The 15135-nt window shown below is 40.2% G+C and overlaps 4 protein-coding genes across 4 annotated transcripts; 2 read left to right on the forward strand and 2 right to left on the reverse strand.

The window, feature by feature from the left end:
* The first annotated feature begins 1274 nt into the window (after positions 1 to 1274).
* Positions 1275 to 5425, forward strand: LOC139109066 (superoxide dismutase [Cu-Zn]-like). Its single transcript, XM_070667883.1, has 3 exons — positions 1275 to 1862; positions 3931 to 4155; positions 4739 to 5425. The coding sequence occupies exons 1-3, from the start codon at positions 1695 to 1697 to the stop codon at positions 4991 to 4993; spliced, it is 648 nt and encodes a 215-aa protein (XP_070523984.1). The 5' UTR covers positions 1275 to 1694; the 3' UTR covers positions 4994 to 5425.
* A 160-nt stretch (positions 5426 to 5585) lies between these two features.
* LOC139109077 (uncharacterized) lies at positions 5586 to 6676 on the reverse strand (the record flags this gene model as incomplete). Its single annotated transcript, XM_070667893.1, has 2 exons — positions 5586 to 6334; positions 6493 to 6676. Coding segments are annotated over 2 exons (420 nt in total), but the record flags the coding sequence as incomplete, so codon positions are not given.
* A 320-nt stretch (positions 6677 to 6996) lies between these two features.
* Nasp (Nuclear autoantigenic sperm protein) lies at positions 6997 to 15017 on the reverse strand. Its single transcript, XM_070667878.1, has 3 exons — positions 14832 to 15017; positions 9382 to 10044; positions 6997 to 9269 (listed from the first exon to the last, which is right to left on the reverse strand). The coding sequence occupies exons 2-3, from the start codon at positions 10042 to 10044 to the stop codon at positions 8619 to 8621; spliced, it is 1314 nt and encodes a 437-aa protein (XP_070523979.1). The 5' UTR covers positions 14832 to 15017; the 3' UTR covers positions 6997 to 8618.
* On the forward strand, positions 10068 to 14149 carry LOC139109064 (uncharacterized). The gene is made up of 5 exons (XM_070667880.1): positions 10068 to 10703; positions 11011 to 11238; positions 12535 to 12642; positions 12730 to 12867; positions 13043 to 14149. The coding sequence occupies exons 1-5, from the start codon at positions 10625 to 10627 to the stop codon at positions 13306 to 13308; spliced, it is 819 nt and encodes a 272-aa protein (XP_070523981.1). The 5' UTR covers positions 10068 to 10624; the 3' UTR covers positions 13309 to 14149.
* Positions 15018 to 15135: the final 118 nt, after the last annotated feature.

Raw genomic sequence — 15135 nt, forward strand, 5'->3', positions numbered from 1 at the left:
TTTGCAAATTATAAGTCTCTCAGAATTAGTTGCGGCCCTAATTTGATCCGATGGCACTTTCAGTAGTTTCGTGTCTTTCGAGGGACATCTTGAGGACGCCTACTATTTCTATCTGGCTGTGCTTGACCTACACGGGTCTACAGCCTTTACCTCGTGTCTCTTCTTCTTCTACTCCCGCTTTTTCTCATTTTCCTTCTCTTGCCCCCTTCGTCCAACTATCTCTCGTTGTTTTCCACGGACGAAAGAATTTTATTGTCACGCATAATCGTAAATCATCGCTCTAACGCGATTAAAAACCCGCGTCACGTCGCCCGGTGCATCGTTTCCTGGGATCGGATTATAGCAATTGCGGAATTGAAGAATACACCTCGCGGATCATTAGCACGCATCGTGAATCCCGCAATTCCGCGGCCGCGGCGACATTCGGCTTTCGTTCATGCATGCAAATGCGGACGATTGTAACTCTGTAAGTAGAAGCGCATACCGCGCTTGGAATATTCAGGAAAGACGTGCAGCGTTTTCTGGCTTCTGGCAAAAATTCAATAAAGCACCCATATAAACAGTAACGGAAAAGAATCGATTATTATTCACGGCGATGTCGCGTTCTCGCGAGATTTATTAATATTCAAACACCGTTACTTAAAAATGCCGACTCCACAATTTTACCGCATACCGTTGTTAATTAAAAAAAAATGTTTAATCTCATATAAATGTCCCAGTTAAATTAAATATATCTTGACTGTGCGGAGAAACAGAAGTTTATTAATTTTAACTTTTATCAGGAAACCATCTGGCTCAATCACCGCTCTTGCGCGATGAAGAAATTCACGCAGTGGCTATCGCCGTTCCGGTCGGATAACTAGGGAGCTGTTCGTTTTCATAGTTTTTCGCATCCGCTCCGGGGTCGGTTAGATGACTGTGTCTAGATTAGCCCGCGAATATCAACCGCGAAGTATAAGCGATCCATCAGCCTGCGGCGGAGGCGCCCGCAGGGCACATCTCGCTTTCACTTGGCTGGTCTCGCGCGTGGACCACGTGCGTTGAGATGCTGTGCGCGGCCGGATGCATGCCGAGAGCGGCGATGCGCTAAGCCGATGCACCTGGGAAAGAGGAGGATAGATGTTTCGCGTCTCGCCGATTGGGGACCGAACAGCGATTACGCGATCGCGAGATCGCGTCTCGTTAAATCGGTATCGCTCGCTCGCGATCAAGACCCCCTGGTGCCACGGCGCCCCTCGGGCTTAACACCCAAGTACAACTTGCCTTGTCCTCGTCGTGACTTGCCGATGACGCAATGCATAAATACACGCCACGGGGAATCGGAACCGGTGGCTTCTAGTCCTATCTCTGCCGCCGCTGCAGCTTCTTCTTCTTCTTCTTCACCGAAGAGAGCAGTCTTTGACGAGCGGTGGTTCCGGAGGCAGCTTCTTGATCGGTACGGCTTTGAGATCGTTATCGTGAGAAGTGGATGAATCCCGGGCTGCCAGATCTTGTGGCAATCGAGCCGAGAAGGAGGAGGTAGTGCAGCAGCCAGAAGAAGGAGGAAGGAGAAACGCACCAGGCAGAATCTCGGAGACTCCGTTCGGTTCCTGCCATCAGACTCACTTTATCCTTCGATCGACTTGGAGGACTCGCGAGGACCAAATTGCTTGCTAATTCCCTCCGGCACGTCCTCAGGACTCTAGACTCGCGAGATGTGGTCGCTGCCAATAGTGATCGGTATGATCGCGATCGTGAGGGCCGGGCCCTACGACAGAACGGCGGACTCGATGAGCGACAGAACGCTGTTCATTAGGAGTCTACCGGGTTATCCTGGGACCAGGAGCGATCTCTACGAAGTCTACATGGAACCATATTATTTTGTACGTATTTTTATGCTTTTTAAAATTGTTTTTAATTGTTTTTTTATTATTTTTTAATTTTTTTTTTTTATCGATTTTCGATAAACTTCTGACATTCATTTTAAAACGTAATTATTATAATCTGCTTAATTAATCTGTCGCGACATGTCTGTTTAATGTAATTTAATTTTCATATATTTCTATACGTAATTTAGCTTTTATATACCACACTGATTTTATAAAAATTATTAGATTGTATTATCGTAATATCGCTTTTATTTTAATTACAACGAAACGTTTTAGTTTTTATTTTATCAGTTTCTTCCACAAGTTTGAGTTCAAACGCCATTCTTTATTAAATAATAAAGTAATTTTTTTCTTTCTTTTTTTTGTATATAAATTACTAATTAGTTTTATTTTGCGTCTTTAATTGTTTTGAATCTCACGCGAATCTTATCGCGACCTAAAACGGATTACATAATCTCGTTAGACTCGTGTGAAAATGTTCAGTGAGCACCCTTTCACTTTTCTTTCAAACTTTAACTTAACTCTTCTTAACGTCGCCATTCATCGAACTTCGATCTTCCTTGATTAAAGGCAGTGCGTAATTTTGTTGCCCGATATGTAATTACCGTATACGCGGCAATTAGTATCGTTATATTTATAGGCATACGTGCAAATAACAGCTGTTAAAAAGATTTCCGTCGAACGTTATTGAAGCAGCAATCATCTGTCATGCGACGTTACGTGCTAGATGGTGCAACGAGGATCGTGTAGAATGCGATAATTCATTATTCGCGTGAGTACAGGCGTATGAAGGAAAACGGGTTGCGTTAATTCATCTTACAAATACATATTTTGCAATGAAAATCTCTATCGATAAGTCGAGCGATGCATATTTATTAATCATACATTGATACATGATTATATAATTTTGATACATCCACAAAAAAAAATTTAATAAACATAATCTCAGGCGATTTTTTTCATTATCGACGCGGAAGATATATTAGCATTTAAACTGTAATATAAACGTATATTAATGAAACAAACGTATTTATTCTCTTTCGAGCGGTGAAACGATGCACCGTCTTGCAGGATCATTCTTTCTTCGCGTGCGCCTCGCATTAACATTTCCACGCGCATGACTTCTTCATTCCTCCGCGATGAACGTGACGATACAATTCATCGAGTTCGTCCATCGGCGCTTACTTTATCATTAGTCATTAACTACATAGTCCATCTTTGATACGCGGAAATTTGCATAATTAGCCATTAAGTTATTTAAACATCGCGAAGGACGCCGACTGGCGCGCGTCGTTATGCCACGAGGACGCTTTCACTGCAAGCGATCGCTCTTCACCTATGTCCCATGCAATTCTAACGAAGCGGCGATTCACTTGGGCCGACCTTGCATGCAGTTTCTAGCCGCTTCATCGTCGCCGTAGATTATATACCTCCGATCGCATTGGTAATTGCCGACGTTACCGTGAAACTGCAACCTCAGACAAAAAAAAAAATAGAGAAAAGGGAACAAATAGACAAGATTCGACATCCGCGCGAGTCGCGTAAGGTGAACCAAGGTGAGCCCGAGCGGTGCAACCCTATTGCGAGCCAGTTGGCTGATTAAATTAGATAGGAAGCACACCGTTCCCGGGTACGCTACGTAGTGTGTATCACTCGTACACGATTCGCGGACGCATCATTATCAATTTCCGGTCTTGGCGTTCTCCCGCGGGACTCCGCTCGCGCGGGGCGGCATTTATGGATTAATCGAGCTATAATCGAGCTGTAACAAATTGCTTCCGTAGACTCTCGGTCGCGTAGAATTAAATATTCATTCCGTCCAACGTCGCCAGTCTATAGATCCTCGATCGATGAAGTCATTAAGATGTTTGCAAACTTCTTTCTCAACATTTTAGCGTATTGTCTTTAAATGTGAGATAAATCTTAGACGAATTTTGCGGGTACATCTTTGAAATAATTTCTCCTTTACATTTTTGCCGAGTGGTCTTTTATTACTTTCGTTGACCTCTCTTGCCAATCCTTTTAACGTCTAAAATAATTATGATTTTCCTTTAATTTACAGGCGGTCGGTTTGAAGGCCGTGGTGGAAATAAAAGCTCTCGACGAGAACGGCTCGCCGGTGGACGGACCCCGAGGGATGCTGACGTTGGAGCAGTATCCCGAAGGGGTCAGGGTCACGGGCAATATCACGGGATTAAATCCGGGCTCGCACGGATTCCACGTGCATGAAAAGGGGGATCTGAGGAAGGGCTGCAACTCGGCTGGACCACACTTCAACCCGTACATGGTACCGGCATTGCTATCTTAATTTATGCGCGTTAATGCAATTTGAATTGCAATCGGTTTGTGGTGTGAACAGCGCTTTTCTCTCGCATAGAATTGTGGCGCGATACATCGGAACATCGTTCTCGGGTTTTCTTTTCTCATGTCAGTGGCCCGAGGATGATTATAACTTTGAAAGTATTACAAGGATCCGCATTGATAAGACGGGCGTGGTAAAATTTCGCGCGCGATTTCCATCGTGGGGTTATTAAAAAAATAAAATAAAATAAAATAGTCTCTACTCCTTTCTGTTAGTCGCCGCTTTTACAAATCGTCGAGTTAACTTTCTTCGACCGCTGAGAGAAAATTGATTTGAACGTCGAGTAAGTTTAACTTTCGAATTAATTTCCCGAAGTTCTGAGGGGGAGGCAGAGGGATAACTGGATCACCCTTGCCGCATCGAATCTCCCGAACGCAAATGCGACGCGATTAGCGAAAATTGATAGTCTCGCGCCTCGTAGATTGAGCCGTCGCGATCTCGTCCGCGATAACGCATCTCCCTCTCCCCGGTTCTCGGTTACGGTAAACGAAGAGTGATTACGTTTCAGGTGAATCACGGCGCGCCGAGTGATCCGTTACGTCACGTCGGCGATCTCGGCAATATTGAGGTCGGGGAGGACGGATCGGTGCGGATCGACGGCATGGACCACTATTTGAGCCTGGTAGGTGTCCGGGGTGCGATCGGCAGGGCCCTGGTGGTCCACGCGAAACCCGACGACCTCGGCCGCGGCGGAACCGAAGAGAGCCTCAAGACCGGATCGGCGGGCGAGCGTGTCGCCTGCGGCGTCATTGGGTTCTTGTAAAAGGTTTTTGGCGAACGACGAATTTCAGCCACTGCATGCACCACGCGCACTGAAAACTGTACTTTCGTATCAAGAAGAAAAAAGTATAGTCCAGTAAATCCTTGGCGCACACTCCGGTACGCACAGATTTTGGTGAACGAGATGGTACACCCCTCTAGCTAAGAGTATCACACGTCTTCCTTATCTATTTAAAATTCAGTCGGATTATATCTGCGTCTTTTTATAATTTTATATATATATATATTATAATTAACCTTAATCACTTAAAATAATTGTTTATAAATTTGTGTACAACAGCGGGCAAATTGTACACGCTGATGCATCCACCCCAATTTGCCGAGAGAAATGTTGCATATCGCGGCTCCGTTCATTACTAATTTAATTACGCCCATTTGTACCGACCAATAAATCACGAATATAATTGAGCACTTATCGGGCGCGTTTTGCAGACGTTTATTTTAATTTAACTTTTCGCTTTCTGAATCACGAAAAGAAAGTAAACGGTTTTAAAAACGAAATTCAACGTCACATCGATGTCTCTTTTCTTTTTCTTCGTGTCTAGAATAACGGTGAAAATAAAATAATACATTAATTATATTAAATGATAATAACATTTATATTATGTAACAATTCACGTGCACACAAATAAGTTTTCGTTAATAAATTAGGAACTTAATGAAAAAACTCAACTTGACTATGTTGTAACAAGATTTCGTTGCAATTACTTTCGTTGTCGATACATTTCAGATACATTACCAACGAAATACACAACCGTACATAAAAAAGAAAAAAAAAATAAGTTAAATAATTCGTAATAAAGAATATGAACCGCAGCGTCCTCGGGTCTTTCAACTGAATGCAGTTTATTCTTACACGCGCATAATATTGTTACATAATTAAGAACTGATCATACAAAAGAAAGAGGAGAAGAAATGGTAAAGTAAAAATAATAAAAAAAAACGAATCATCGAATATTTTTACACGAATAGGTCCTTCGCTTTTTCTGAAGACGTTCGGAGGACGGGAGTAGTTTCCGACGAGGCAATAAGAACTGGATGTGGATTCTAAGGTGGAAATTCGCTGAAGCTGCGAGGCAGCAGATCTATCAGTTCGTCCTCGACGACGTTTCCGAATGCAACCGATATCCTGGGGGCTTCGGCGAAACTCCGCGTATTTTCTCGGATGATCTTACAGGCTCGCCCATCTCCTCGAGGGCCTGCAACATCTTGGTCACCACTTCCGGCGACGATGTTCTCTTTGTTCCCGGCGCATTCGGTCGATGCTGAAGGTCGTCCTGGCGTGGCTGCGCCGACAGCCCGAACGTTTGCGGTTGGAAATACACTGCGAGGACGTTGAACCCGCGATTTAAGTACTTGTCGTAAAACCACCCCCGGGTCTACGATATCGATCGTTTTTTTTTCCCCGGGTTACGCCGTTAACAGCGGCTGCAGCGAGCCAAGACAATAAAAATTTTATCATACAGCGAAATGCTACATTACTAGGAACATCCTGGACATCGTAATCGGAAATATCGTCCAAATTATCCGCATTGAAATCATTGCGGCCGCATCTAAAGACGAACTGTATACAATCGATGATCAGCCTTCTTGATGATCTCCACATAATCACGCGCAGACATGTTGGCACAAGATCGTCGCTAATTACGACGTGGAAATTACACTGTTACAATTTCGTGTCATCGTGATGTTGACAGAAGTGGTTAGGTATCCTTCTTATCTGTAAAAAGCCGTAATAATATCGAATCGAATTAAGTACGTTGAAGTTCGTTAAAGGGATCCTAAAGTGGACGGCGAAATCAAACGGGAATGATAAATAAGAAATTGCAAATGTCGGTATTATCAACAAAGCTGGTAATATCAAAATCTGTAATTATATCCGAATATATATGTGTACATACGTTATCACGTATTGATAAAAGAGTCGGGTCGATTGTCTGTTACTTACTACGGAAAAAAAAAATCCGAGAGAAAGGTACGAGCAGATAAAAAGACATTACCTCAACATTTATTTATGTGATATTCATACACAATCACTTATTCTTAGTTGATCTCTTATATCTACAGTTCAAAACAGTACTGCATGTGTGTGTGTGCGTGTGTCGAGCCGCTATGCAGCTAAACTAAAATAAATACATCATAATCTATCTCGGAAGCTACTATGGACCATTCAAAACTGGTTAAACAACATTAACAAGCCCTTTAAAAATTAATCTGGACCATCTAAAAAGAACTTGCTACAATAATATAATAAAAACTATTTAAAAAATTAATATAAGATACTTAATTAACAATGGAGAAAAATCACACAAAGCTACACAAGATTATCCAAATAAAGAGAACTGAAGAGTTGGATGTACAAAACAACCGAGAAAGAAATATTCAACACGGTAAGTACCCTTAAAAATATACACCTACGTGAATTGTGAAAAAAAAATGTATTAATTAAAAAAAAATCTCTTTAGGCTACTGTTTGGATTCTTCTCGAAATTAAAATGTACTGATAATGAAACAAACATTATTCTCTCGAGTTGATTTTTGATGCAAAGCTGCGTTTGTAGTCAATTTTCTAAAAACGTTCTCTAATCGTTTTAAATATTATAAAATTTATAATTAAATTCCAAATCTATCCAAATAATTCTACAACAGTTTCTTTCATGTTTTCAGAACGAAAAATATCACATACACACATTAGTCTCAGGAACTCAGGGTTTCTATTCTGTATCTTTTAACGACAGTTTTAAAAGATACAGAATAAAGACCCAGGTTCTCGATTGCCAACTGAAAATTAATTATCATTGAATAAAACGGAATACAAAGATTTTTCAGTCTCGCTTAGTATAACGAACGTATTTGCTGGGGTATAAATTAAAATGTGTATTACTTCATAAAGAAGTCATATTTCTATACAATTAAAAATATCTAATTGTTTGAACTAAACAAGTTTTTTTTTTGCAAAAATTAAAGAAGAAATTGTAACCAAATACACACACACACATTGAATATTTTTAAATGATATTGACTTTCACTCAAAAACTTCAAAACTCATAGAGTTCAAATCCTTTCAACATCCGGCGAGTTGTAAAAACTTAACACATTTCAATACAATAGAATTTGCCTAACAATGAATTTTTAATAGGTGTCTATTTAATGTAGAATAAAAATTCTAACGGTTATTTAGACTGAAAATGCTAGGAATGATTAATCAACGATTTTTTTTTTTAAACATACCGCTTTATACAGCACTAAATACTTCTTATTATCAAGAAAAATATCAAATTTTGTTTTCTTGATGATACGTAACAAACTGCGATTATAAAACGATTTTTCTTAATTTATAATTCCGCCGTGCAATTCAGTGATTCGATTTTTTCAACGGTGTTTAAATAGTGAGTTTCATTTTTACTAGCGGTTTTAAAAGATTATTTCTGTTGATATCTACACCGAAAATAAATTCATTGAGCGACAGGTAGTCGACTTTGTAGAAAACACTAATTTTTTATACATCAGCAAATACTTCTTCTACATTATCGAGAAAAATATTAACATTTTTAGTTTTATCAAAGTTCAGATTAGTCTATTTATCATAAAAATCAAACTCGCACTTCTCACGCCACGTCTTTCTCTTTCATTGATTTCTTGCAAAGAGAAGCAGATTCTTCTTCATCTTCCGCTTTGCGCTTTTTTCTTACCAGATGCGATATATCGCTGGCAGGTTTGGACGTACTGCTACCACTTCCAGAAGCCTCATTTGCTTCACCATCACTGGAGCACCCGTTCAATCTCTCCTCTTTAATATCTTTTAGCACATTGGCTTCTTTCTTTAAGTCTTTAATGTCCGCGATTTTTTCCTGAATTTCTGGAAGGAGTTCCTGCAACTCTTTGATCTCTCCTTCAACGGTGTAAAAAGGATCGTCAGATTGAGGCGGGTCATCCTGCAAAGTCTTTAAATATACGATCTTCGCTTCTAGTAACGCAGATGCTTCATTAAATTGCTCGACGCTGATGTCAAAGTTGTTCGCCATCGCGTGCGCCAATCCAAGCTGATAATGAATCTCGGCAATCGCTCGATGATCACGCGGTGTCATCTTCTCTAACAAATTCAAGCAGGCCTTGAAATCAATCAAGGCGCTCTCGTGATTGCTACCTTCCATCGCGACCTCACCTAGAAGGCGATAAGCCTCAGCTAAAAATTTCCAGCCTGGTGGTCCACGTTTTACGAGAACTAATTTCGCCAATTCCAAGACTTCCCAAGCAATCTAGAAATGGAAATTAAATATTAAAATTATTTTTAATTGAATAACCATAGCAGATATATTTATTCGATATAACTTGATCAATTTTCTCAATATTAGAATTAGCCAAAATCACCTGTAGATTGTTAATTTCGTCTTCGTCATTTTCCTTCTCTACGTCCTCTTCTTCCGCCTCGTCATCTTTTTTATTCAGGCCGCTACCCGAAGCTCCACCATTATGTTGATCGAAATCTCGACTGCAGCCAGGAATCTCTTCCTTCTGCTTATTTTTTTGCTCGATCTTACTATCAGCTGTTTTATCGGACTCTTCAGTTTTTTCATCCTTTTCAGTCTCTGTGTCTTTCACGTCCTTCGCATCCTTCGAATCTTCTTTCTTCTCCGCTTCTTTCTCAGTTGTTTCTTGCTTATCCTCCTCTTTGCCATTCGTGTAAGGGGCTTCTGTAGTATGATTGTTTTCCGTTACGGCTCCTTCCTCGGTTTCCTCCTCTTCCTCTTCCTCTTCACCCTGTTCGTCTTGGCTGGCTTCCTCTGACCCAGGCACACCACCTCCTAGCACTCCCGCCTCTTCGCGTGCGAGGCCCAAAAGAGCTCGTCCATAAAGTAGATAAAGCTCGCCCATCTCGTCGCCGGTTTCTCCATGTTCCTGTGCAAGAAGCTCGCAAGCACGAGCTAGAACGGCTACTGCGAGATGGTAATCGCGCACCAGAAGGTGGCGTTTGCCTTGAGAAATTGCTGTCGCGGCGTCCTTGATCGGCACTTCCTCCGACACATCGGCCATCTAAAAAAAACATAGAAGAATTACATAATTGCATGTACAATTATTTAAAAAATGACGATATTAAAGTTGCAACTTCGTAAAGTATACTAATAATAAAAAATATTATTTAAAATAAAAATTAATAGATAGAAAATCTCTACTATGTTGTATCTCTTTCTGTAAGTCATAATTGTTTCACGTCATATTAATAAAGTATTAGAAACAAATGTTAACAGAGGCAAACGAGTTCCTTAATTACAAAGAGATAAGTTATGGTTATTAATTTTGTTTACGGGTTTCCGAGAGAGACACGAGTTTCTGTCATGCGATTTAATTGTTTAAAAAAATTTAAATGTGCGTAGGTGATGAGTGGACATCCGCAGCATCCACGGGTGGGGATGGGGAGAGACCGGGTGGCTGTGGGTCGATTCGTCGTGGCGTTTCGACGTGGAAGGGCGGAGGGCGTCCGCATCGCTAGGATGCCGGGGAGAGAAAATGAGAAAGAGCAGGTTCCAAGGATGCACGTCGGCCAGTAACAAGTCGGGGAACGCGAGCGTCGCGTTGGAGGCATTGCGCCCTGGGCGCCGCCGTCCAAGATCAGATGGAGTCAAGTCGCGTGCCCCGGGGCCCTGCTTCGCGTCTCATCTTCCTTTTCGTCACCCTCGTGCTGACCGTTGCAGGTAAAGAGACGAAGAAATTCGTACCCCAGAAGAAACTATCCCCTTTCAAACTGTGAAAAATGTGAAGATCAATGTAGTCTCTTTAGCCAAATTTTCAGCAAGTTGATGCAGAAGACGTATTTTATTAAAAAACGGGGAACGAAATTACGTAGTTTTAAAATACTTAACTTCGACTGTTGCTCAGAAGAAATTTTATAATCTTCTTGCTTTCTTCTCAGGAAAAAAAAAAAGAAAAAAAAATTATGAACTAAGATTTGATAGAAATATTAATATTTCAGTAACATAATTTTTCTTTTTGGTTTCTCAGCTACGGGGCTCTTATGCAGTGCGATAATGTCCGATCATTGGGAAGAGATCAAGTGGGACAAGGAAGATCTGATCCGCACGAACATCAACCTCACGTGGTATCTAAACGGTCAGGTGGCAAAGCTAGAGTCTTCCGTTAATCATCGAAATAGGCATCATGCCGTTAAAACTTCGTCCTTCCTAGTTCCCATGCATGGCGGGATTTGGATTATGTGTGTTTCATTATCAGGTACAAGTTAATTACTGTTTTACTAACATTAAATTTAGATAAAAGCTCGCACGATATTTATTGTACGCATTTTAATATTTATATGCATTATCTATCGTGAATGAATAATTTCTTAACGCTTTCAGTTTATTTCTCTTTATCATGGCTAATTCCATACTTATTATTAATTTAAAAATTTTGAATGTTTTCAGTTCTGCTGATTTCAGTAGCAAATTACTAATTATAATTATCTTCGTAAACTGTTATCGTTAAATAAAGAACAGACTACAGATGAAAAAGAATACAAACTGGAAAGATTTCCTACGGAAAGATAAAATCTATTCGCGGTTCTATGCAGTTCTCTTTGATATGTAGATCTTATTAAAGATATGAATACGATCAACGCTTTTGTTTTTCGCTCACGGCAATTGAAACATTATCAGTCTCACAAATCGGCATACGAATGAGGTCTGGATCTAATAGGGCGATTGCTCAAATCTACGGAAAAAGCAGAGATCACGGTCACGCAATCGTATAGATACTCTGCACTTAAAACGTACGTTTCGGCGGTTCGATATCTCCGTCCAGAGTCAAGGTGGCATCTAAATATAGTCACATGTGCAATATAGACAAGGCAACATCTATCTAATTCCAGCACAAGATTCTTATTACACTTTTGCGAAACACAATAAGCATCGTCAGTTGTTGTTAAATTTTGATCTTACGGCATAATACTTTTCAAAGTTTTACGTGGACAAACTGACTTCAAATAATTCAAGAAGTTGAAAATTGATAGGAAAAGTAGTTTTCTAATGAAACGTTGTGATATTTGCAATTTAATTTTAATATAACAACTGCTGTAACGATATAGTTTCTCTCTCGTTTAATCGAACGGATGCAACCTTGAAGGGTACTTGAAGAATTTGGAATCGTAATTGTCTCACTTAGTTATTTTTGCCAGAATTACGTTCATAACGTCTGAGCACGCTAAGCAGTACCTAGTACTGCTTGCACTACCTTCGCGCGTGGCATTCATATCACGGCCAAGGTGTTAGTTTCCTACCGTCAAATCTATCAAAATTAAGGGATGTATCAAAAATAGAACGGAGCTCGTGACCTTTGTTATTCGACACTTTCTCTAAAACCACCCACAGTCTTTTTGCGTGACCATTTTCTATTATTGCAATTGATAACTTTCAATTATAAACGAAATACACTCTGCTGGAAAGAGCTGTAAAAGCAATTGATTATATTTTATCCATTTGGCTAAAGTAAAGCTAAAATTAAATTATCGCTAATATATATTTTTGCTTTCAGAGGAAGAGATGCAGCTATTAAGTCAAATGAATTTTCCACAAAAGAGATGCGTTAATTACTTGACGCCGAATGAGGTGCACGAAGAAACTCGCGGGGATTGGCAAAACCGTAAGTAACAGGGAATTAAATTTAAAAGCAAAGTTTATTTTATTCTCAAAAAGCTCATTAATTAATTATTTGAATATTTTATTTCAGGAATGCAAAATCTAAGTATCTCATGCTCTTTGGTGTGCCTAATTATTTTAGGATGCGCTGCACTTATAGGATTTTTCGGATTGTGTAGGCATCAAATATCGGCCGTCCTAGTAACAGGAGTGATGTACCTTCTTGCAGGTAAATTTATCTAATCAAGCAATCTAATAAGTATTACCAAACTAATGATCTAGATCTAGAGGAACAACGATTAAGATTTCAAATCGTTAAAAATGGAAAAAGAAAATAAGTCGATTAGATAACTGAATTATTACAGTAACAGTGAATAATTTGAGAATCACTCGTTTTATTCTAGCAACGTTTGCGCTGTTCACGCTCACAATTATCTGCTTCAAGAGAGCTCAGAATCGCGGCGGGACCAAACCATTAGCGGACGGGCCCGAGGACGGCGTGATCGGCATGCCCGTTTTTCGCAATGTCCTCAAAGCGAGGAGAGTTACCACCGCGTGGAGTATGGACCTTGGCTGGGGTGGAGTTACCCTTTGTGCCCTTGCATCGGTCGCCTGGATCCTTCTCAGTAAAATCATGCGCTTCAGTCCGATCGCTGCTATGATAGCGTAGCAGTGGGACGCCTTCGAGGTCTAAGGTCGTTTCTCTTTAAGAGAGCTCGTTTGCACCAAGTTAATTAATCTCGAGTGTGTTTATCTCCTGCTGGATATTGTTAGACTTTAAAAGTATTAATCTTTTACATTGGGAATCATTGGTCCTAGGAATTGAAATCTCGAAAAGCATCGCAGATTGGAGTGTATGTACTTCTGTAAAGGTCAAGTCTGTAAATGACCACCTCGAAGGCGATCATCTTCGGGTGCCTTTATCGTGTATTTATTTTATTTGTATAAGTTTATTACAGACACCGAAAGAATTAGGAAGAAAATCGAACAAACAATTATAATTGTCGCTTCATGGAACTACTATGTGTGATTTGAGTTGAATTTGAGTTACAATTTAAAAAAAAAAAAAAAAAAAAAGGTAAGATGTAACACATTCGTACTGATTTTCTCTCGGCATTCTCGCCAATGCACACTAAATAACTCAGGTATTAATATCTGTGCTATATAAAGCAATATAAATGTAAAGCAGATAATAATATTACTACAAGTGCTATATAGACTAGCATTAGATAGTTATTAAAATTTTGTTTAATTAGTTTTTATTTTTTACTTATATGAATATTACTGTACAGATAAACTCCTATAGCTTCTGCATTCAATACTACTTTTAGATAGTTATTTGCGCAATCAATGCCTCTTTTTTATACAACAAAAGCAACAGTAAAAAAGCTGTTTGTACAAATTTCTGATATATTGTTGCCTATAATGTAATACGCAAACGCCTTACAATTAGAACAATAAGCATATTTCTAATGCATAAAATAAAAATGTTAAATGTTAAACGGGAACAAGGTGTATAAAGTGTGCATTAATTTCTCTTAGATTAAAAAAAAAAACCAATTTAGCTAAAAAGAACAGGCCTCAACAATGTGAACTACAATTCCACGCGCTTACTTAATCGATAAAACAGACCTAACGTAAACCTAAAAGGCGTCTTTTTCAGAGACCAGTTTCAGTTAAAAATACTCATTATTCTCCCCTCCGAAAAAACAAAATCCTCGAAAAACGCTCCTTTTGTACGAGTGTCAAAAGAATATGTTTCATCTTCCCCAAATTTTTTCTTTATTAGACTCTCCTACCTTCCTCTCGTTTCTACCCCTCGAGAGCAATTTCCTTTCCCACATCGAGCGCGAGAGTGTGGAACTCTGAACAGTACAGCTTCCAGCTTCTATTTATCATATCGATTGTACGTATGTATGTACCTACATACGCACACATTTACCGAAAGCAGCACGCGGTCATAAATAACGTTATTGCAGGCCGCGTATTATTTTTTCCTTCCCCTCTCCCCGGCCCCTTATAATTACCCGCGTAATTAAAGCAGCGAGTCTCGTAGAGGATCCGCTTAACTCGTCGGAGAGGAAGAAACGAGGAAGATGTTGACGCCAGGTAGGATTCGGTCGCATCGATGTAACGGCGAGGTGTATTTTTTTTTTTTATAGCTAGGTGTTAACGACGTTGGTGGCCACGTACCTCGATTGGTTTCCTAGAGTGACGGCGTTACGCCCGCTGGTCGACGTCTTCGAGCACACGAGTCGCAAGGAACCACGCGGGCGAGACGACACAGGCAATTTCCGTTATCACACGCGTGAGCTGCGTAACCGGTACGCGGGCAAACTTTACAGGAGACTCGGCGCACGGTCATCGACGAACACTTGCATAGACGAACCACTTGGCCGGTGAATCCGGCTCCGTCGAGTACTAGAATCCGCCGTGACGACACCACCGCCGCGACAAACCGGCCATGCTCATTACCATTACTAAACAGAGATTATTA

This window comes from Cardiocondyla obscurior, linkage group LG16 (assembly GCF_019399895.1).
Source record: "Cardiocondyla obscurior isolate alpha-2009 linkage group LG16, Cobs3.1, whole genome shotgun sequence".
Lineage (NCBI taxonomy): Eukaryota > Metazoa > Arthropoda > Insecta > Hymenoptera > Formicidae > Cardiocondyla > Cardiocondyla obscurior.